Consider the following 23,609-nt stretch of genomic DNA (forward strand, 5'->3'; position numbering starts at 1 on the left):
GCGTAGAAGCTCCGAGTCACCGCAACGGAGCAAGTTCTCGCCCCATGCCACCATGATGCATTGCGTTATCCTTCTCACTGCGAAATCTGGTGCCGACCCCTGCATTTCGGCCTGCGGTGAGCCCGCATGATGATAATTGTGTATCCTTTCACAACGCCACCGACTCCAAATGAACATGGGCAACTCCAAGACCTTTTTGGGAATCTGTGCTACCATAGAATATGATGTATCTTTTTACAACACTACCGCATCCACATGGACATTGGCAACTCTAAGAACTACTTGGGAATCAGTGTTTATCATAACCATCACCTGAGGCTAGCGTACCTGGACCAGCCTGAAGTACTATGGATATGCTATGCAATCAGTCATATTCCAACAAAGAAGACGAAGACCTGGGCCACCTGCCACCATTGATACCTGACTTTCACATGGGGAACCAATCCCAGAGCCCATCCTGGATGCGACTCCGCCTTAGGCAGCTTCTAAGATGTGCCAGAGCATTGTTATCTTGCAGCTGACGCTGGGAATGAGAAAACGAGAGTAAATCGGGGGCGGCCCAACCCATACTTTCTCACCCTGCAATGAGTCATTGTTGCATGTCATTTCCCAGAAGTTGACTTCGGATCATCAAAAGAAAACGAAAATCAAATGAGGTCGCCAAGGAGCGCACCGCAGAGCAAATGACGCGTTGCAATGGCGTCTGCTGGTCGACAAACTGAAAGTGCCCGGCCTTTCTGATCAAGACCTCTAGCGCTGTGGAAGGGGCAGCTGCAAAGAAGCGCCTGTGGTTGGCCTCTTGTGGGACACAGTCCCCTCCCAGCCCCGACCCTGCAGGAAAAACTCTTGGCATTCAGATATCGTAGTCTAGACATCACTTGGCCTAGTGACGCAACGCGATGCGGCCCAAAGGGTACCTATCTGTACCAAACATCGTGATTTATTCTATCTATCTTCCGGATCGATTTTTAAGATAGAGAACATAAAGCAACGCAACGCTGGGCATGTGGCCAAGTCTAGAAAACGGTACCCAAGCTCAGTGGTACTTGGGGTCAGATTGAATGAGGATGTGGGGCGGTTGAGGGGAAGACAATGGAAGTTTATGGGAAAAATGAGGGCGCGACTGAGGATCGTTACGGAGGGCAACCAACAACTTCGGGCTAATAGGCCACAACCAGGTGTTGTAAGGAACGGTTTGGTAATTACACCTATTACCTATCCACGCAGCTCAGCGTACCCTGCCCCTTCAGCTGCTTGTGGCCCCCTCTGTACCCTAGCTGCCAATGCAGGGAGGTAGAACCCTGACGATGAGCGTGATTGCTGATTCCAAGTTGCAATCAAAGTTGCCGATGTCCATCTCGCTGCGGTAGCGATACGAAACGATACATCAGCATCAGCACACCACACAGACAAGAGCAAGAAGTACAGCTCAGGGCGAAAGCAATGAAGTATTCACGTTCAAAACGACGCAGCTCATTGAATGTCAGCGGTCGGGACAAAACATAAACCATCGTCATCATTATCACGTGATAAGTAGACAAGTTCCATCTGAAGCGATTTTGCACAGTCCTAGACAAACGCAGGGCAGGCATGTCCGCAGACACATTCAAGTCAAAGGGAATGGGCCGTACCAATAATTGCTATGGGGAGGGTCCGCCCAGGAGCCATGTTCCTAAGGGCTGCCACTGCAGAGGGGAAGCCAGGGCCTAAGGGTGCGTAAATTGTGTTGTCTACAGGGTCTATCAAGCAGAGGGCTGCCACTCGAGTGTCTGCAGCCGACGCCAGAGTCGCGATCTTGCCCCCCCGTGAGTGCCCGATCATGTACACATGCCTCGTGTCGGCCAACTTGCGCATCAGCGGATCAGTCTCCGCCCAGTTTATAATGTCCTGCGCGGCAAGATGAAGTGATGATGTAATGATGCTTTTAGCTCGTGCCAGCGGCCGCGCGTTTATGACAGGCTTGCTTGTTCCGACCGCTGACGTTCAATGAGCTGTGTCACTTCGAATGGGCTCTCCTTGTTGCTTGTTGTCTATTTTCTGCCATTATCTATGCGATGTAATGATGTGTTGTTTACAACACCCCCGCATCCACATGGACATCGGCAACGCCAGGGTTTTTTTTTTTGGGATTTTTTAGAGTTAGTGCTGCCATCTCAGTGCAAGATGATGATGTATCTTTGTACATCACTACTGCATCCACGTGGAAATTGGCAACTCCAAGATGTACTAGGGAATTAGCGATCTCTATGAAAAGGTCTCTATAACAAAGCCAGAACCGGCTGGACAAGTCCTCTCGGCTTTGCATGTACAATCCTCCAAGGCCACGATGTGGTAAACCAGTGGAATGATGTGTCATGCATCTGGGTGGAGGATGTTTGAGCGCTTAGAATGCTTTGAAAAGTGCGTAGGAGCAACACGGCGGCAACCAAACCAACAATAAACACACAACCCTGGGCGGGCACACGGAGCGCACCACAATGAATCGCACAGATAGCTCGTCATTGATCGTTTCTACAGCGCTCTCCGCCTTGTCGTACAGCACGACGGTGTAGCCCCAGGAGGCCAACATCTCCGCATAGCTGGTATATGCGAGCGAGCCAACCAGGAAGCCTGCTGTCATGATGGCCAGCGGATACGGCGCTGACAGGCCCAGGACCGCCCCCCCCTTTGGATACCTGCAATCTACTGACTGTTCGACGCCCACTGCTGACTGTTTGGCGCACGCTGCTGGACCTTTCAAAAGGGAAGAAGCAATCAGCCTGGGCCTGAGGCGGAAGCCCACTGGGTACGTCTCTCTTGCCGAATTTCACGGCGGAGGGACATGGCGTGATTCCCAATTGATTTATCTATCCATTTCATTGGAACCGTGGCATGTCTCTGAACGCGGGCAATGCACCGACCGGGGAGTGCGTCGCGCCAGAATGGGTTTTGAACCCCAATTGCGTCCCCCAAATTAACAGGTATCCAAACCCGGAAATTAGACGGTCTGACGGAACGCTGCGAAAAGGATGTGCTCAAGGGTTTCGGTCTCATGATCTCATCATGAGTTATGTTCTTACAACGCTACCGCAACTCCAAAACTACGCGGGAATGCATCAGTGCTTCGCCAGCATGGGTTTCAACCCCCCTTTTTGTTGCAAAAATCAATGTATTTTCAGGTATCTGGACCTGCAAAATCAGAGGGTCTGGCGAAGCACTGGAATACTTGGGGCAAAAATGGCATGTTGTGCATGCTGAGTAGGCAGGAGGCTCACCAGATGTTGAGCTTCACGATGCATTTGTTAGTTGAGCACTCGGGGAAGCAGCTGATGCATGTATGCTCCAATCTAGGGAGCCTCACCGGTGTCAGTGGCCCAAAACCCGAGTAGTCAGGAACTCCACCATCCAAGGGAAGATTCAGCAGTGTAGCTTCTGCTCTGCTGCTAGCGGCAATAGCTGATGCCTGCACACCCAGCTGCGTTGAAACCAGTACATAACACAATCCGGCAACACGCCATATTTGCTACGTTGTGAAACACGGCGCGCGAGATGTACCCCAGGGGCTTCGGCCTCAGGCCCAAGCTGGTCGGGCTGGGGAACTAGTTCAACTAGCGGCAAGTACCGCTCCATTGTTGCCCACAAGACACATCAACGACACCGGCGAGGAAGAACAGCACTAGGCGGCACGGTTGGAAGCACAGGCAACAGTGGCAGCGCTCGTTCACGACTCGGCTGACGAAAGTTGGTAAGCGGCACGTATTGCTCACTGCAGGACAGGAACGGCGGCATCACTATAGACAGGTGTTTTCTAGGTAACGGGCATGAATCCGCCAATGTAGCGTCCGTCGGCGCTACGCCACGTCAGTGTCAAGAGCCCAGCTGCGGAGTGTAGTGCGTGACAACCAGTGCATCGTGAACGCTTACAGTGCGACAATTTGTTTGCTTGCAACTTCGGTCCACCACGGACGTTGTAACGCCACATACCATTTGGCGTGGTGATCATGCGCGCATACACGAACAGAGTCGACTGCAGAAAGGACATCAGGCGCTGCGAGAAGCCACCCCTCTGTACAACGCATCGCGCTTGTCTTCGAAATTGCACCTGGCATCAACTGTGTGTGCATTCCTTGAGGTTGACAAGGGACGTGACGGTGAGCCACGTCACACGTACACGCACCACGCGCACACGCACCTCCGAACCCATACAAAGCAAACCCGAGCCGAGCACAAAAACTTCTCGACGGCTTGCAACCGCATTATCAAGGACACCTGCAAGCTGAGCGTAGGAACGCGTTCGGTGGCCTGCTGGCTGGAACCTCACAGCGCTGGCTTGGTACGATGTAGCTGGTTCACAAGTCACATTTGGTGCTCCCTGTCGGACAGAGCTCCATGACGCTGGCTTCAACATTGCGTGGACATCAGAAACTTGCGTTTGCAGATCGGAGTACAGGGTTCATCAGGATCCGATACTGTGTTGAGGCACCAGTTTGCGCAAAAGCATTTAAATGTCTATCGCGTAATATTTTCTTTCCAGAAATTCTTCAAACCTTATATCAGTCATTGTCATGCCAGAGCGGTACATCGTCGATACGGTACATCTCGAGGACGCGGCTGATCTGGGCAAAGCCGAGAGCGCACAACGGTGTAGTGCACTTATGAGCTTTTTTTCTTCCTTCATTCTCAGCCTGCGTCAGGCTCAGAGAATCGTCGTTTGTGTTGATTGCAGAGTCTCTGCAGCTAGAGATAGCGAAACGTCAGATAGTGCTCAGTATGTGATAGTACCGCCAGTACTACTGGCGGTGCAGGTGTCTTGTTGAATTCGAGCAACTTGTGCCAGCGACCCTCAAAGCTTGTCTTCGACATTGTTGTGCATACGAGCTGAACTCGTTGCACCCTCACCATGGAAGCTGCTGACCGTACCTAGGTTGCGGATTCCGGTTTTCCTGGCCACGCACGCCATGAGACACTCAGAGTGAAAGTGAGAATCTGAGAAATAAAAATGGGAGGGCTCTCCATTCTTGTAGGCTCGGTGGCTGCGGGCGCGGGCACAGCTGCATACTTTGGAAGACATGCATTTCCTACCCCTGTCTTATATGTGCTGGGTCACGCTGCGATCGCTGGTTTGGCCATATCGGTCGCTGCTTCAGACTTTTTTTGTGACTACGTGCCTTCTTTGCTTGGCAAGGTTCGTCACTTCCAAGCTGCTTGCAATTGTCGTCGCTGCATGGCGTGCGGTAAACCCATCGCGCTCTCTTCTAGAAGAGGCGCTTGCGGTAATGTACAACTATGAAATCCATCGACTGATTAAATACATATAGAAGCGTCCCCTGCATCGAGTAGTCTAAGTGCAACCTGTAATATCTTCCCCAGATTACAAGGTCAGGGTGGAGACAGGGTGCAAATCGGGACTCGGCGTGCTCGTTTCCAGATGTAAACTGAATGTAATGATCAAGCTGATAGACCGAAAAAGGGCCGTTTGATTGATCTAATGCACTTCCCAGAAACATCCCATTTGACGTGCGGACTTCAATTCTGTCTCACCCCGGGGCAATTCAGCAAGAATCTGCCGCATTCTCACGTCGTTAAGGCGTTTAAACGAAGCGCTTGTTTGTCTAAACTTTCGTGAACGTTGTACGCTCGTCGTGTTGCTGTGGGCATCCGCGTGTGTGTGAGCGCGTTCACCTTGTCAATCCGTAATGCGCATCGCATTCGGACGTGCACCGCAGCTGTCGCGCCGACTCAATCTCGACCGAGACAGGCTTACGTGCAGGATCGAAAAACCGGAAAGTTCAGTCCCTGGTCAACTCCCCTGTTCTGGCCGTTCCATGTTGGCCTACACTTGCGCATCAACTTGCGACGTGCAAGGTCAACCGAGCCCTTGTATCACGAAATTGCTGACGGCTGGTATGTCGGTGGATGGCCAGATGCGCCGGACAAACTGCCCCAAGTGAAGGGAGGCGTGGCGGTTGTTGATTGCACGTGCGAGTTTGAGCGTCGACACGACGCGCCGTACATATGCCTTCCGACGTGGGACACGCAAGGTGCGCACCTTGGTCAATACAACCGACACACGGCAGAATAACACATGCTTGCTGAGCAAGCACCCCAAGTATGTGGCTGAGGGTGCGAGGCCTGGTGGGGTGAATTTTTAAACGAAGGAATCAATCGTTATCAAATACAGCATCATCAATCAATCGGTTATCACGCCATGCCCGTGGCTTGCCATATTTGTGGTTGTCTGCAGCGCTACTGCGGAGCACTCGGCGAACACAGCGATATACAACACTGGATTCGACGCCATTTCTATGTCACAAATTTATGTACTTTCAGGAGTCTGAGCCTGAAAATCATGCCGCCTGGCGGAACACTGGGTCTTTGTCAGCAACTGAGCAGCCAATGGTTACAACTGAGTGCAACGCACTGGATCAACGGAAGCTGTCCATTACCCGACATAGCATGCGCGCACGAGTGTGCACGCTTGCCCAGTTGATTCAAACACTCATGAGTGAACTGAACTGTCTAAGGCACGCGTTATACTTGACCGTCTATGTAGCAACGCATGTACCTTTGGGACTACGAGCAGGAGACCGCAGACGTGCTTTAGGATTTGGGTGGCATGCCATCATCGAAGGTCCTGCGCTTGTAGTGTCTCGCCAGTCTCATTTGTGACTCCAGAGGTCTGAAATTTTTTTTTCTCATTATTGGGACAGAAACAATGGTCAAAAGCCCTGCCTGGTGGAGCGTTGTGCTAATGTTCTGTCTGACCAGAGCGTGTCATCTGTGGCTGCGGAGCCTGACAAGCAAGGGACTTTGGGGACAGGATTCGATTTCCGATTAGTGCTTGGAGTTGCCAATGTCCATGCGGATGCGGTGGTGTTGTACACAGGTACATCGTCATCACCTGTCATTGGTGCAACCCAGCGGTGGGGATGTACTGTGATAACATAGTTTGAGGGTTGGAGGTCAAGGGACTTCAAACATTGAACGGCCTGAAAAGCCCCAGAAATGCTATTCACGCTAAACATTCTCATCCCTGCCAGGGACCCTGGACCCATCAATGATAATGCTGTCCATGTCCAGATGTTTTTACAACACCACCGCATTCATACCTAACACTTTACATTATCTGTACTCAGTGTCTCTGTTGTTAGGTGAACGACGCAACACAATCAATAACAAACACACAACCGCATCGCATCTTACACCTATTTCATGTTGAGCACAATCAACAACCAACACACCTGCATCGCCGCAGGGGTTGAAGAAACGAATATCGAAGAGGCAGTCACATGGGCGCTGGATCAGCGCGCTCGAGGGCGAGCTGTCCTCGTACACTGTGCGCACGGACATGGCAGGAGCCTTGGAGTGCTCTGCGCTTGCATGATCATGGCAGGCGTCTTCCAAACACAACAGGAGGCGGTGGCTGCAGCTCAGGCCGTCCGACCGAAGTGCAAGCTCAACCGCTCCCAGACGAAGTCGTTGGAAGCGTACTTACGACGGGCTAAGAAACTCCCGTGACATTGCATTGTAAATGATTTAAGCCGCGTTGGTTCACAAGCGAAGCCATGCCCTTCCCCGGAGCCTGTTGGGAACTCGACATGTAGCTCCCATAGCCAGCTGAGCACCATGTGGAAACAAGGGGAATAGAACTGCACAAAACGTGCGTAACATTTATCCTGACGCCCCGTAAACTGAATTGTTTTGCTTCCTATGTTCTTTTAGCGTGTGCCAGTTCGCAGGGGCCTCAAGCCGCAGCGCTTTGGGCATATCCAGGGCGGCGTGGTGCATAGTTAATTGGGTGGATTTGCACTTGGGCTGCACAAAAGTGTACTGGGCTGCCATTTGTTGGATCAGCACCTGCACAGTTTAACTTGCTGGTATCCAATGTATAATATACATTGGATGAAAAAAAGAGAAATTCTGGTATTCCTGGTATCCTGGTACCAGGCATACGCTGCGCAAACGCTTACATGGCTCCCGATCGGTTTTCTTTCCATTTCGTTATTCCCTGGGAGTGTGCCACAGCTTTGTGGTCAGGGTCCATTGTCATGCTAGCTGATTTGCCCACGCATTGCATGCCGTGTATTGTTTACATTGTACCAGCCGCGCGTCACTCGCATGTTGCATGCAAGTCGCGCCTTTAAACTTGCACTTCGACTCGTACTTCCTGCATACGTTGTCGCACGAATGTCGCCACCCATATGCGGGCACCATTTCTAGATCTGAAGACAGAAGTATTTGTGATGGCAGACGCCACGACAGTCGCGCATGGTATTAGGTTGTGTGACGCACGGATGCAAATATCGCGACAGGGGAGGCCACACACGGAAGTTGCAACAACCACGGTCGTCTGATGTAACATTTACATTGAAATATAGAAAACGCTACAATGGTGTGGGAGCGGAAGATGGTGTGCGGCTTTGGCGGTGTGCACAGGCCATGCACCGTCCACTTGCGCAAGCTGATCCTGCGCAACTGCTTGCCTGCCAGCCACCATGACGACGCATTTCTAATCAGCGTCTGGAAGGTGCGTACGAGCAAAGCGATATATCATTCGGTCACCTTCGCGGAAACCAGGCGTAAGGCGTGTGCCATGTGCAGGGTTCGGATGGTGGCATGTTCCTTGTCTGGTTCCCCATACCCCTAGGAACAGTCACGACAGACGACATCGATGCCTCCAGCAAGGGTTGCTTCATCCCCTTGGCTGATCAGGTTCCCTGGTTGGACTTGCCAGTACGAGAGGCAGAACGCCTCGCTTGCCAGGCTTGCACGGAACGGCAAAATTTCACCCCTCCCATACACGAGCACGCCAAGTTCCAGGGGTTTGATGCCAACATCAGCCTTCTCAAATTCTGCGTCAAAGGCTGTGCTGAGGTGCGTCCGATGTTTGAAACTGTGCCACCGTCAGCTGTCACATGTCGTCCTGCAGGCATGACCACGGTGGTAGCGGCCACGATTTCAATCGACGGGTCATTCAAAATTACTCAATAGCCACATCCAAGTCACATTATGGTCTCACTGACACTCTGCTTGCTCTGGTTGGATGAACCAACACTGCGGTGCCTATGGATATCACCTGCAACTCGAACACAACGCATTAATCACGTTGAGGTGGAATACCCTCACTCACGGCTTGCAGGCGCGAGCAGAGATACACGTCTTCTGACCATTCTGCTGTTGTCACATCCGAGAGGCCTGGCAGGCTTATGAACCACGAGTAAGGGATGCAATGTACATGTGAAATTCAATACAATACATCCCTAGGGTGTCTAGCTTGTATAGTAGTGTGAGAGGGCTGTTGAGTAGTGCACTGTTTATTATAAACAACAGATCGTCGGAGCTTCAGCTGCGCACCTTGAATGACAATGCTTGACAAGGGCGGCACAAGAGGTACAAAGTACACAGAGTACTTACAACCGATGCGCTCACAGACCTGCTTTGCAATCGGAAAATGCTATACATGCAGGAGCAAGCGATCTGCAGTACCGGGTTAACCCTGGCTGTCTTGTTGCCCATCATGCTCGAGAAATGCAGCAAGCTGCCGCCCGAGATTTCTCGGAGCGCCCCCCGGCCAGCAGCTCCGAGTACAGCAGCGCCACGAGCTTCACGCAAGCGCGAAAGATCGTCAGCACACACCCCACCCCATGGCTCAGACGTCCCCATACAAACAATCCCGCCAGGCGAAGCCCAGCCAGGGTCAGCAAACCATTTGGAACCGCCGATCCTGTCTTCATCAGCGGCTCCAGGCGCAGCTCTATCTGAGTCAGCAGCGCCTTCTGAGTCAGCACCTACGCTGCCGGAAGGTAACGAGACATTTATTGCACAGATTGCACCACGCGAGCGTGAATCTTCGTCCGCCTGCAATCCCCCCTCTGGCTCAGACATGCATGCACAAACAGTCCCGCCAGGCGAAGCTCAAACAGTCTCAGCCAGCCCTCAGATATCAGCTATCCTTTCAGGGTCGGGATTGAATTCAGGCACGGCTCTTTCCACGCCAGTGCCACCCTCAAGCGCAGCTCTTCCCACCTCAGCAGCGCCTTCAGGCGGAGCGCTTGCTGAGTCAGCAGTGCCGTCAGGCACAGCCAGCCCTGCGGTAGCGGCAATCCTTTCCGAATCAGCATCGCCGTCCGGCGCACCGGTTTCCGAGTCATCGGTCCCTCCAGCGCCAGCAGCTCGCCAGCTGACCCGCAAAGAAGTAAAAGCCGCACAGCACGCCGCAAACACGGCGCGGCCGTACTGGCGTGCCGAGAACATCAAACACGTCAGGGCACTGCTTAAGTTCCGGTACTTTGGCGCAATGGACACCCTCACCCTCCACATGGTCCTCGTGCCCAAAGCGCGTCCAGACACCGCCGCAGCCCCCCCCCCTCCGACAGCGCTCCCCCACAAGCGGAGCCTGCTGCACCGCCCCACCCTCTCCCCTTGTTTTGCCCAGCCCCGGGAGTTCTCCCCTCCAGCGAGGCCCTAGGGCGGCGAGGCAAACGGCAATGCGTCCAGTCGAGCGCGGCATCCCGTGCCGTGGACCCCAATCGGCGACCGTCGTGGCCCGAGACGCGGCAGTGGGTGGAGTACGCGATCCAGGGCCTGAAGGAAGGGCACAAGCACTACGAGCTGTTCAAGACGGAGGACGGCTCACTTCACATCTTCAAGTGCGATCACTGCGGGTTCCTGGCACCCGCTCTCAAAGCCGCTAGGGAGAGCCATTTCAAGCAGCCCTGCAAGCGCCCCCCTGCAGCCTCAAAGACTGCACCTTGGTTGCGGGCTCGGATACATCCCCAAGGGGACCTGCAGAACTCGTAGAACGCGACCGAGCTTTCTTTTCACCGATCTAACTAAATGAGTCAAACAAGTTCACTCGGTCGCTTCGATCCCTAGTCCCCCTGCGGGGCAGTAGCTGAAGCACACGGGTAGTGTAAATTAATCAGATGAAGCGAAGCGTCGGGCATCAGGTCATATGCATTGGAGCTTCGGCCACGCACACCATGGATCAGGATGCATGCCGGGGGCTTTGCCAGAATGGGGCGTATCATGACAGTGTGAGACACCTTGTGCATATTTCTCAGTGCTCCAGCAGTGTTTGGCCAGACCCTGTGATTCTGCGGGTCCAGATGCCCAAAAATGCATAACATTTATGGACAGGAATGGGGTTCGCAACCCAATCTGGCGCAGCAATTTGTGCCAGTGACTTTTGAAGGTTGCGCTGAGGGAAGGATGAGCTGTGATGTGATCTTGTATATTTCTACAGCACCACCGTATGCACATGTGTTGAGATATTCTCAAAAGAATATCTCAAAAGAATATCTCAACAACATGGACATTGGCAATCCAAGCATTTCTTGGGAATCATTGCCACCATGACCACCGCCCGAGGCAAGCATAAGCCTTCTGTGAGGCATTGGCAATGTTTGTGCAGACAGGCCCTAGACAATGTGATGTTGTAGCTACTCTGCCCTAGATGGCTTGACACTGTGAAGTTTGGTCTCAGCGGGTGCGATGTTGTTGAGTCGTTTCCACTGCCTGATGGATATATTGGCCTGCCATTTCTGGAACACGACTGATGGTGTGATGCGGAACGGTGGAAGACGATGTGATGTTGTGCTAGGCGCAAGAACAGCTCTGGCTCATCATCACCTTCTTTGGGCTGGCATTTTTTGTTTTATTCGTGTTGTGTGTCGCGGCCTGCTGGACCGCTGTGGGGAGGCGGCCTTTGCAGCTCGAAATCGTGAAGGCTCCTCTCCTCGTCACAGGCACCGACCAAAGTGCAGATGTTGTTAGAATCATGCTTGTCAACAAGCAGAGAATGATTGGGGGTATCCTATTAGGTGTTTAACAGCGCAGAGGCGACTATACAATTGTGAGAGTTGCATGCGTCCCTAGTTCAGCTGTTTGCGGACAAACTTTGGGCCGACCCGGCAGATAAAGGTGAGGCTGACCATGTAAGACAATAAGATGGCTCCTCCTGCCGGTCGTGTTGTTGAGGCCGTCTCCCTCCCAGGAACAGTACACGACTCTTCGGGCATCTGGGCATAGCACAGGCCCGCAGATTCACATCGTGTTGTCCGCTTTTCGTCCAGGGTAAATGCTTTGCCATGGCGCTCCCACTCTGCCAAGCCTGCTCAGCTGTTTTGTCTTTGAGGCCCCCGGCTACTGACCATCCTCACATGATACCAAGTGATGCTCTTCATGATGCAGACCTCATGCGAGCGCTTGTGTCAAAAGCATGGTTGCGCCGTACCAAAGTAACATTCAAAATCTTCCATAGCAATCGTCACAATCCAAAGACAGGGGTGGCATACGAAAAACGCCCTCACGCATGCAAAAGTTCAGTAAAATCAGTCAAAGCAATACCACATCTGACAACAGATACACGGTCATGTACGCATGGTCACATTAAAAGCAACATCCTCCTCGCATCCAGGCATGGCACACATCAAATGAGAACACTGCCCATGGATGCAGCAAACTAATGCGAGGCCGTGCCGCACCAAGCATGTGAACAACCCACAAAGACTGCTCAAATCCGTGGTGTACCGACTGTGCCGGCACAAGTATGAAACGAGTTGAATGCCACGTCATGAGCAAGTCAGCAATGTTACTATCGCCCTCAGAATAGTAACCACGATCCATTTCTCGCACAAACTGTAAGCAGCACCATTACAGGTTTGTGCGAGAGGAATGGCAATGCTGCTTTCATGTAGCATACAAGCGCTGAGTCACAATAATGTCGCAGGGTGCCATGCCAGGTGTCGTGTCACAGCCGGACAACGCATAGCTTGAGGTGCAGACATGCCGCAGTTGGCACCATGTCGGGGACGGTGTGTAGCAAAGCGGAAGTCCATTTGAGGTGACTAGTCACAAAATCAAGGATCACAATGTGGTGAGTCATGAGGGGGCCTGTTGATTGACCCAAAGCTACTGTGGCCGCCGGGACACGCCCGTGATGGGGTGCTGAGTCACAGTGACATCATGGTCCGCCATGGCGGGTGTCGATCGAAGTGCAGAAAACCCGCAATACTCTGCATGCGCTGCCTAGTCCACAAAACAACGGAAGCTGCGTCGTACGGTGGGGAATGGTGTGATGTTGTTGTGCGGTGGCCGGTGACCGGACCAGGAGCACAAACCCTAGTGAGCTGCGCCTCGAGAAGGCCCCAAAAGCCTCCACCCTCCATTGCCATGAGCTGTGTGTGCTCTGAAATGACCAGAGCTGACGTTTGTAAGGTCCCAGAAAGACAAGGCCGGTTCCAGCTCATGCCCGCCAAGCTCGAGGGTGGGCAAGGGCAGCACAGGGTGTTGCGTCTAGCAGAGGTGAGTGCTTGCTCCCCAAGTCCGCTGCGCAAGGCTGCTTGCTTGAACATGGGGAGGCGAATGTTGGGTGCTCGAGCGCGGGCGATGTTGGTGACAACCACCATCGGATAGCCCTCCAAGAGACTCCCATGCTGAAGGGCGCGCAACGTAGAGTTGTTTTGCAGGCATCGCTCAAGGGCGGGAGCCGTCGAGAGGTTCAATGGGTCCTCTATGGGGTTCGTTTGCTCAATGGGGGGAGGCAACTCAAGGGCGGGCAATGTTGGGCAGGTTCATCATCAAGGGGTCCTCCATGAGACTCATTTGCTGCATGGAGTGCGGTTGACGGGACTGAGACGCCATACCGTGCAACATCATCCCCCCCATCATGCCCTGAGGAGGCTGCTGCCGCTGCTGACTCATCTGCTGCTGCATCAGCGCCTGGATGACCTGCACACACGCACTCCATGCCGTCGACGCAGACTCAGAACGAGGAGATTTGAACTATGAGATGAGCCGCTTCTGAAGATCAGAATATCGGTAGGGGGGAGGTGCAGCAAACACTCCATTACGGCCCCACCCCCTCGTTAACTAGGTAACTAGCTTCAGGGAAGTTGGTATGAACTCATTTGATCGGACCTTCACTTTCTCAAGGCAGCAGACAATTCGATGATGTGGGGTTTAAGGGCCCTAACCCCTTTAAATTGACTCTGCTGCACTCCCGACAGGAGGCGAGGAAGGTTCAATTTTGAAGTGATACTTATAGTTTGCAGATGTCCGTGTGGATGCGGTAGTGCTGGCCCGTTGCGCCGTTGTAGCTGTGTGTGTTGTTTGATGAGGGGCTCCTGCTTACAGACCTCTCTAATGGCGCGAAACGCCTGAGGTGAATCAAATTGAGGTGTGAAACGCCCGATTGAAACCACAGTTGAGTTTGTTCTGAATCATTCTTGCTATCACTTGAGGTACGCAAGAATGATTCAGAACAAACTCAACTAGTCATCCAATTATAACTCCCGTTGGCCATGCATGGCTCCCGTGCGTGTCGTAACTGTGCAGAAAACGAGGCAGCACTGTTTCACTGGGGGCCTGCATCGTATGAACGCGGTGCATGCCCTCATATTGTACAGCCTTGCCAGAAATTCCGCCGTAAATAACAGCAACCTACCTTTGAATTCGTGTAATTGCGGTGCGAAATCACGTCGTCTTATTGTTCACTACTCCACCTCATCACTGACAAGCCTGTGGTGCGTCTTCTGTGCCTCTCGAAGTCATGCATGAGGTAAAGTGCGTTACAGCATAGGAGGTGAAGATCTCAAAGGTTGGTGGACCTCCACTGGATTGTCTTTGCGTTGTTTGAGCTTTCCGAAAAGCAACCAGCCTCTACCCCAACCGCCCAGGTATCATTAGCCTGTTCTGCCTGGCCATGTCACAACACAATCAACCAAACGAGGCCGCAGTCAAGCAAAACCCATGTCCAAGTGGACAGTTTCTATGCTGCAAGTGTGAAGTTCTTGCTGTCCAGGGTGACAATACCGCAGTCTGGACAGCAACTGGTCAGTTGGCCCAGCCATATCTTCCAAGAACCTCTAGCAGTTGTTGTCTTGGCCCGGATATTAATTAAATGATCCCAAGATAGATCTGCGGTCACCAGAATAAATGTGGTGCCATGAGTAGGCACCGGCAATGCTTCGCCTGAAGGGGATTCGACCGCCATTTTCATCCGAACGATTCAAGTATTTTTGGGTACCTGGACCCAAAAATCAGAGGTTCTGGCAAAACACTGGATTGGACAACGGACATCCAATCGACACAAGCGCTTAGACAAAGGCACACCCGTTGTTGATCAGAGCGACTCATCTGGCGGAGCTGTTGCAGCTTGTCCCCCGAGAGCTTTGAAACGAGCTGCTGCTGCATGAGCTGCTGCTCGTGCTGCTGCTGTGCCTGCTGAGCGGCCGCCTGCTGCGCTGCGACCTGCTGCTGAGCCATCTGCTGCTGACTCGTCACGTGCTGAGCCATGTGCACCAGCTGGTTGAGGTCCAACTCAGGATTCTTCAGCGCCAGGTTGAGCGCGAGTTTTGAGAGCTGCACGGCCAAACTACTCCGCATCAGCTGTAATTATTGTCACATCCATTAATATTTTGCTCAAATGTTGCAATGCATGTAAGCTCTTATTTACCTGTACTCTTGCTAGCCTGTCCGTCCAGAACGTATGTCTGGTACCAGAAATGCTGATTTGAAATGCTCATGACCTAATGGTGCAGGTGCTGATCCAACTATCCGGAGCTATCTACGTGATTGTACAGTCCTCGCTCTTGCGCCAATGTCCATGTGGATGCAGTAGCATCGCAGCAAGATAACTCGTTACATCACATAGATAATGGCAGGAGAAAATAGCCAACAAGCAACAAAGACAGCACAAGATACATCATTACATCACAGAGATAATGGCAAGAAATAGACAACAAGAAACAAAGACAGCACAAGATACATCATCATCATGAAGCCATACGTGAGGGATCCGATTGCAGCCTGGTGCCAGCTAGTGCCTTTGCACAAGTGCTTGCTGTCGACAACTGGCTTGTTCCTCCATGCAAGCGATTCTAGGTATCTGGACCCACAAACACTGGCGTTGTATAAAAGCGAATGCTGGCTGCGAATTTATAGCCATCTGCCGCCCAAGTTGATACCAAAAAATTTTTGATACAGAAAATCTGCTTTCTTGGTACCAGACATACGCTTTCTGTACAGGATCACAAATCACACAGGCGCGGATGAGGCAAGCAGCACATATTACGGAGCAACGACATCATACAGGAGAGAAGGGGGGAAGCAGCACCTTCTGGACCTCAGCCAGCTTTGAACGCGCCTCCTCGGTGGTGAGCTGGCCACTTTGAATCATAGTTTGCAGGTGCTGAACCGTGTCTTTCTGCCCCTGGTTGAGGTCGGCTTGGAGCTGTTCAAGCCTTGCCTGGCCTGCTGCACCCCCTGGGTGGCCGTTTGACGAAAAGTCTGACATGGAGGACCTCACGTACATCGCCAACGACTGCAGCCGCCTGTTGCCCGGCTTCCTACAACGCACCACACTCTCAAGGTGACAGATAATCTGCGTCACGATGGTGATGATGGTTACTACTATTTCCTGCCACCATCTACCGTAGTCTAGACATCACTTGGCACAAAGCGCAACGCAACGCCAGGTTTTTGGCCCTTTTTTTAGCATTAACGTTGCAAAACGCAAAGATTTTGGCCAAAGTGCTTTCAGCTCAATTCCTTGCAACGTTGCGCTACGCAGTGATAATGGCCAAAAACATTTCCAGCTGCGCAACGTGACGCAACGCAATGCAATGTCATGTGGGGTGACGCTGTTTACAATAATGCTTCACGCATCAGGGACAAGGGATACGCGAGTTGCAAAAAACGCTTCCTGAACAGCAACCTCAGCAGCATCAAGTGCATCTATGGCGTCCTCTCCTGAGGCATTGTACAAACGCTCCAGCAAGTCTTCAGTAGCAGAATCCATGCACAACTCCCTGCTCAGGCACTTTAGCTTCATCCACAATCTCAACACCGCCATCCACAGAATCAATCTTAGGAAGTAGCTCGAGCATCCTTAGCACAGCAGCCCTTTGAAATGCAGGCTCGAAAACCTTGTCATACCCTACGGCACCGAAGAACAGCTATCTGATACATCGTCGTCGTCGGAGCTAGACGCCATGTTGCCTGCTTGCCTGTCACAGAGCAAGCTCAAAGCTAAAAGCAAGACGTGACGCAACGCGACGGAAGTAAAGTGGCTGAAATTTTTTCTTGCTGCGCAACACAACGCAGTGAAAGTTGCCATATCACATAAGCTGCAACGTGACGCAATGCAAGGTTTGTGGCCTTATATGGTCAATTCTAGAAACCGGTTTTCGTGACGCAACGCTGGGAAAAGTTGCCAAGTGATGTCTAGACTACGGTATGTAATGTAATGATGATGTTCACTGATCTGGGGGTGACGTTATCAAGGATGGACTTGTCACCAATGCACTACGGGAACACTCAGCATTGGCCTATGTACCGGCATTCTCTTCAAGTTTTAGCTCGTGCGAGCGGCCGCGCGTATGTGACAGGCTTGCTTGTTCCGACCGCTGACGTTCAATGAGCTGTATCACTTCGAACGTGCTATCTTTGTTGCTTCTTGTCTATTTCCTGCCAATATCTATGTGATGTAATGATGTACTGATCGTGTAAGCGGTCGCACGTTCATAACAGTCTTGCCCGTCCCAACCACTGACGTTCAATGAGATGTACTGTTGTTGAACGTGAACACTTGGTGCTTTCGACCTGAGCCGACTAGTCCTTGCGTATCCAGAGATAAGCAAGTACTACTAAAGGTGCTTCATAACATCACATATAAGCTCTCCCATTGTAGTACGGCACACAGAAATGCTCCACATCTGCATAGTGCTGAAGGAAGCGCCATTGCTTCGTCAAAAGCGGTTTTGACCCCCATTTTGTCCTGTTAATTCATGCATGTTCGGGTATCTGGAACCGAAAAATCTTAAGGGCTGGCAAGGAACTGGGAGGCGCACTTGCGGCGAGTGTTCCGATGGCCAGGGTTCCGGATCTTGAGGTTCTTCCCAAGGGGGGTCCATCCGGAGTGTGGAGTGCGAGGCCGTTTCCGAGAGGCCGAGTTCAAAGGGGGGGCGTGCATTGGAGGGGGGGGGGGGCATCGCACGGGCTGCCGCTTGACCGTACGACCCCATTGTAACCCTAGCCGCCGCTTCGTGTGCAGCCGCCATAGACATGCCCTGTCCCCCCGGCATCATCATCAGCATCTCGTTGACACCCCTATGCAACATGCCTGCAGCGCGGAACCCTGTCAGCCCCTCTTACATGCACCAATGCCTCATGCACATGCCAGAGCAAAGCAGAATGGCAGCTTTCTGTCCAGAATCGAAACCATCCAGCAACACTCGTAACATGCAGTTTCACACCCGTTTGCGCCTCGAAAAAGAAAAGAGCATGTTTTTCTTGAATTCTTGCAAAATGAGTGGAGCTGACATGGATCAATGGGGCCGACGATGTCCATGTGGATGCGGTTGGGTTGGAACAAGATACCATCAGCACTGGCCACTTCCAGCGATCCACAGTCCCTTTCTCTCGTAGTCTTTAACTGTGTGCACCCCGCCCGCGGACTTGCAGTCTACATACTGCCTGTGAATCCTGCTTGCCCGCCTGAGAGCCATATCAGCACGCCTCCATTAAAATACATGGCCGATCCACCAGTCCATATTCCACAATTGCAGTGGAGCTGGCAACTCAGCACTGCAACTGCAGAACATGACAAAACGGTTCCCTGACTGTACTCCAACAGCCTCTCTTTCTTGTCCTTGCTTGCTTGTCTATCCTTGCGCATGTTACATACCAACGTGAATTTGTCGCTGTTCAAAACCCTATCAGCACAGCTCTTGCGTCTCCTTGCATGCTCCGTCTATCCACTGCTCTTTTTGGGCCCCTGTGTTGTGGTGTAACGAGCCCCAATCTTCCTTGAACAAGAGCATTCCCATCCAGATTATGTAGGCTTGTTTCAACCTATTGTTCCCTGTGTCTCGACCTTCCAGGTTCCGTAGGCGTGTTTCAATCTATAGTTCGCCTGTTCCCCTGTGTCTCGATCCTGGACTTCGGTTACGTACCATGCTCAATTTCAACCATCCAAATTATGTAGGCTTGTTTCAATTGATTGTTCCCTTATTCCCCTGTGTCACTGATCTACGTTTTAACCATGTCACCTCATCCAAGGACGCGGATGACAGATCAATCGATGGATATCAGAACAAGCGATCTGAATTGGGGTTCTCTGGTGCAAGGAGTGTTTGGACCAGTCAGGTCACGACCCAGGTAGCGTGGCATAGGCCATGCTGACATTGTTAGGGTCCCTAACCCACCAAGTACAATGCACCCTGCCTGCCAAGTTAGATGCAAATGAGAGCAGCTCACCGGGCTGGCCTGCAGCACCTGCTCCGCCGAAAAGAGCATAGGCAGCCATCATGTCTTGTGAGCCATTAGGCCCTTGTTGAAGTCTATCTGCGCCCATGTGGTGGCCATGCTGCATCATGTCTGCATGTTTCCTGCATGCGCCAAGGTTCTTTGAATGCTTAAGGAATCGCTTTGCACCAGGGCGACAGGGATTCGCACTGCGTTGCGTCGGAAATGGACATAATGCGATTAGCATCAGGGTTGGAATGGCACTTTGGCCCAACTCTGCACCTGCAGCTCGCAAGAGACGCAGACATCCGATCAGCGACTGCTATCCTGACCTGCAAGTGATCAGTTGCACTGTGCACAGACACCCTGAATGCAGAAGGGACGAAGGGCCATTGAGCTCTGCGCAGTCCGACACTAGATAAGTATTGAGAGCTTGAAACGCACCTCATGTCATCTTCTGCAGCTCTCTGCGCTTGCATCTTTTCTGATTTCCTTTTCTCCCGAGCAATTCTTTTCGCCTCAGCCTTCTTACGTGCTTCCTCGTCTTCACGCGATCGTTTCTCTTCCTCGTCCTTCTTTTTCTCCTCCATGAGAGTGATACGAGAGCTACGCTTTCGTTCTGCTGCTTCTCCCAATTCCTTCTCCCTCGCGTCCGCATCGTGTCGGGCCATCATCCCGGGAGTTGTCATCTCTTGCAGCACGCCGCAACCTTCATTCTGGTCGGGCTCCTCATGCCCCTGACTGAACATCCCCTCAGCACCCGCCATATTGCGGCAAATCTCCACCAGTGAGTTTATTCACACTCCTTGATGACGCGGTGGCGACGTGAGTACTTCCGTACATGCCAGGAGTCCCAAGACTCACTAATCAACACCAACGGTCGACTGCATCAGGCATTGTTCTTTAGAAGCACGATACTTTGTACGACACAATTCAGCATCAGAAAACAACTAGACGAACGCCACTCACTGCAGAACTTGCCTAAAAACGTGCAGGAAGGCGAGCTGCGCAAATGCTTCATGGGAGAGGGTATCCGGAAGGGAATTCGACAGTGCATACTGGTCGGGGTGCAAAGTCTTCGACAATTTGTCCGCAAACAACACAAACATTTCCAGCGAACAAATATCATCAAGTGACGCCAAGCATTTCTTTTGAACCGCGCTGGTCCATGCGATTGCGGTCACGATGAATTTTTTTTCCTGCACTGGGGCATCCTGTCTGGTGACATATTTGGCCCCGTGGCTTGCACCATAGAGCGAACCGCAAATGCACCATCTCGTACCTCAAAATGCATTTGACGGAGTTCTCCTGAGCTGTGGACTCTTGTTCCGCCACGTGATCCCACCGAAAGTTAACAAAGCCCGAAGTCGTCACCAAGCAAATGATACGCCCCTTGTCGAAATTCTGCGGAGCGGAAGACAATGACAGTCTCCAGAATATTGAATGGCAGGAAGCGCTATGGCAGCGGACGAGAATGTCCAATTTTCTGTCCGGTGCGATGATGAAGGTTCATTACCTGTGAAAAGCACATGCATTGATGACGTGTCCTGCCATATACGTCAATCACCTGATTCGGGTCCGCGCTGGCGAACAGAAATGCCCCTCATGTGTAGACCCTGCCGCAGGCCTTGTGTTCTATTGCCACTGGAAATAGTTGTCCACTTCCCTACCACGTCATGAACAACAGGCACGTGCACGTGCCTTTCTCGATGACACACCACCAACTCTCGATCGCAAATCTGTCAATACTGCGTCCAAAAAAGCAGCCAACAAGCATCTTGTCAGCCTCCGAAATTGCAGCGAATGGTATCCCTTCAGCAAAGGCTTCGCATGCGAGCAGCCCAAGGCACTTCACGTGACGGCACGTGCATGCCAGGAATCATTCATCCGTCCAGCAGACCCGTCTCGGTCGATGAGGCCTTGAGCCACGACCATCTACCTTTCAAACATGTTACATGCTGGATGGGAACAGAGCAGGTTCCACAGCGGCTCTCGTCAACAAAGTAAAGAGTCTCAACTAATTCATGGCCAAGTGCCACCATCGAGACACAACAATCCGCGTGTATAAATTCTGGAGCCGCACACGGCGCGGCTATCAACGGCTCGCATCCATAGAGAGCCTATGATAATGAAATGAAACATCGCTCGGCATTCCAGCTTCAGGCTCCAGCTTCGAGCGTGTGATGAAAACCGCGGCTCGTCAAAAGTCGTACACGCCATACCAGCGATGCTAAGTCGCTACGCGTGCTGCAGAACAAGGGGCGAGCGCTGGACTGGAGGAACAGGCGTCCTGGCTGCGGCAGTGTGGTCGTGCCGGTGGGAAAGGGTTGGCGGCATGACGACTTTGGCTCGCCTGCAACATAACCGCTCCAATCAACGCGAAATGATGGAGTCAAAGACGCACACGGAGGGGGCAGTGATTCATGAAGCGTGTGCTCGGTGTGCGCCAACAGGAATCACACATGCTCCTGCGACAATGCAATTAATTTTGCACACATGATCGGGGACTTCTGGCGCCGGCACAAGATGGACCACACGCTTATGTCCATCAGTTGCACACGAGGCCCCCCCCGCCTCTTCCTCTCGAATTCAATGACTTGCGCAAAGACCTTCCTAGCCGTCGTCACACATTCATTCGCAGCTTGTCTTTTCACCGCTCTAGGTACCCTGCTGACCCAAGAATCACTCAGTATTTGGCACAGTTGATGGCATGAACCATGTGACATGCTCTGGAAATAAAAGGCTTGATATCCATGCTCCTGAGGCAGAGACTCCCCCACTCAGATGCCAGCCATCTGCCTGAGCGCTCTCCATTGACAACACTGGCTACACCCAGTGATTCTGCTGTTCTGCCGCTCCCCTGCCCATGCTTCTGGTTGACCGAGGACAGAATCTTTAACTCTGCTCTCCCGCATTGAAAGGACCTTCACTCAATTTTGGTGCTAAAATTACCACATTGCTACTGTCGCGTGCGCTGGGGTAGGGGCTGTACAAATGTTTCAAATGCTTCTGGATGTGCACCCAAGCAACTGCGGAAGTGGCTCAGAAGCATAATTACTTCTAGAGACCCAACTCATTCCTATGCCATCCGCGTTGCGATGAGATGCAGGCATGGGATGTGGCGGTCTCTTACAGACGTAACACCTGTCCTTCTACCCTAGCGAACGCGACAATAACAATCAAATTAGTTTGGTTTCTGCCTACGAAATACTCGCCCTCCGTGAGAGCCAGTATGCAATGCTCATAGAAGCAATGCCACACATGGCAAAGGCGAATCGCAGTACACTACACAAAGGCTGTGCCCTTGAAGCCAGATGCTGAATAAGCATATATATCCACGAGAGACACGGTCACAGTTGCATGCTAGTGGTAACCCATAGTGTTCATTGGGCCCGATGTCTAGGCTTGTACTCCAAATGGCCTCATCAACTGATACTCATCTCCCTCATTTAAATTATACATCCACCCAGGAAATTGTGGAGCAGGACCAGCACACCAACCATCGAGACACGCTACAATCACAGGACTATCGAAACGGCAAACACGTCCAACTGAGTCTCGTAACCACATCCGTATGGAAGTCATACCAAAGTGCATGTAAAGATCGGGAGCATGTGAACCCTTGGTGTGCCCAGGTGCATGCAGCTATAAATTCGACCGGACAACGGCTAGGCGACTTGTGTAAGTCGCTGCGACATGCATATCGCTCAAACTCCAAAAATTGGCTAGCCGTTTTGCAAAGACTGACTTGCACATTATGACTGCGTCCTGGGAAATGTATAATTTGCAGGCTCCGTGCCGAAGGACGCATGTCAAATACCATGGATGAGGTGGACACAGAGCGTTTGTGAAGGACACCACGTGCAGAAGCACATTTTTCATAAAGAACATATGTTGACTGTTAGTAAGAAAAACTCTTGGAAGGGCACGCAAGGAGCTGCATGATCAGGTCGAAATTCATGGCGTCAACCCCGCGCATGGGGCCCTCATGTATCGGTACGAAAAGGTGCCGCCCAGGCACAGGTCAGTGAGAAACGCCGTGTCCTTGCACAAAGTATATTGAAGACCAAAGGGTTCCGTTTATGGAACTTTCATCTTGCTATATGAAACAGCACGCAGTAATCGAAGTTTGAACCAACGTGAGCTACTGTCGCGTGTCCTCTCAGCAGCGTAGGAGCTGCAAGGCTGTCAAAATACCCCATGGTCCTTCATTAAGGAAGTTAGCTGGACGAAATAGTATGGCGTTGCCAATGGCAGGATGAAGCAAGCGCTGGCTCAGACAAGTCACCAGATTGGCAGCAATCCAGTGCAACAAGCACTGAACCAGCACGGCACATACAAGACATCAAATCTGGACAAACGAACAAATCCACCAAAACGCA

The 23,609-nt window shown here is 52.0% G+C and overlaps 1 protein-coding gene across 1 annotated transcript; it reads right to left on the reverse strand.

Moving 5' to 3' along the window:
* Positions 1–589: 589 nt before the first annotated feature.
* Positions 590–2,620, reverse strand: LOC149808894 (chlorophyllase-1-like). Its single transcript, XM_089995114.1, has 3 exons — positions 2,450–2,620; positions 1,632–1,887; positions 590–831 (listed from the first exon to the last, which is right to left on the reverse strand). The coding sequence occupies exons 1-3, from the start codon at positions 2,618–2,620 to the stop codon at positions 590–592; spliced, it is 669 nt and encodes a 222-aa protein (XP_089851240.1).
* Positions 2,621–23,609: the final 20,989 nt, after the last annotated feature.

This window comes from Nuphar pumila, unplaced genomic scaffold (genome assembly GCF_984573655.1).
Source record: "Nuphar pumila unplaced genomic scaffold, dmNupPumi1.hap1.1 HAP1_SCAFFOLD_2044, whole genome shotgun sequence".
Taxonomy (NCBI): Eukaryota; Viridiplantae; Streptophyta; class Magnoliopsida; order Nymphaeales; family Nymphaeaceae; genus Nuphar; species Nuphar pumila.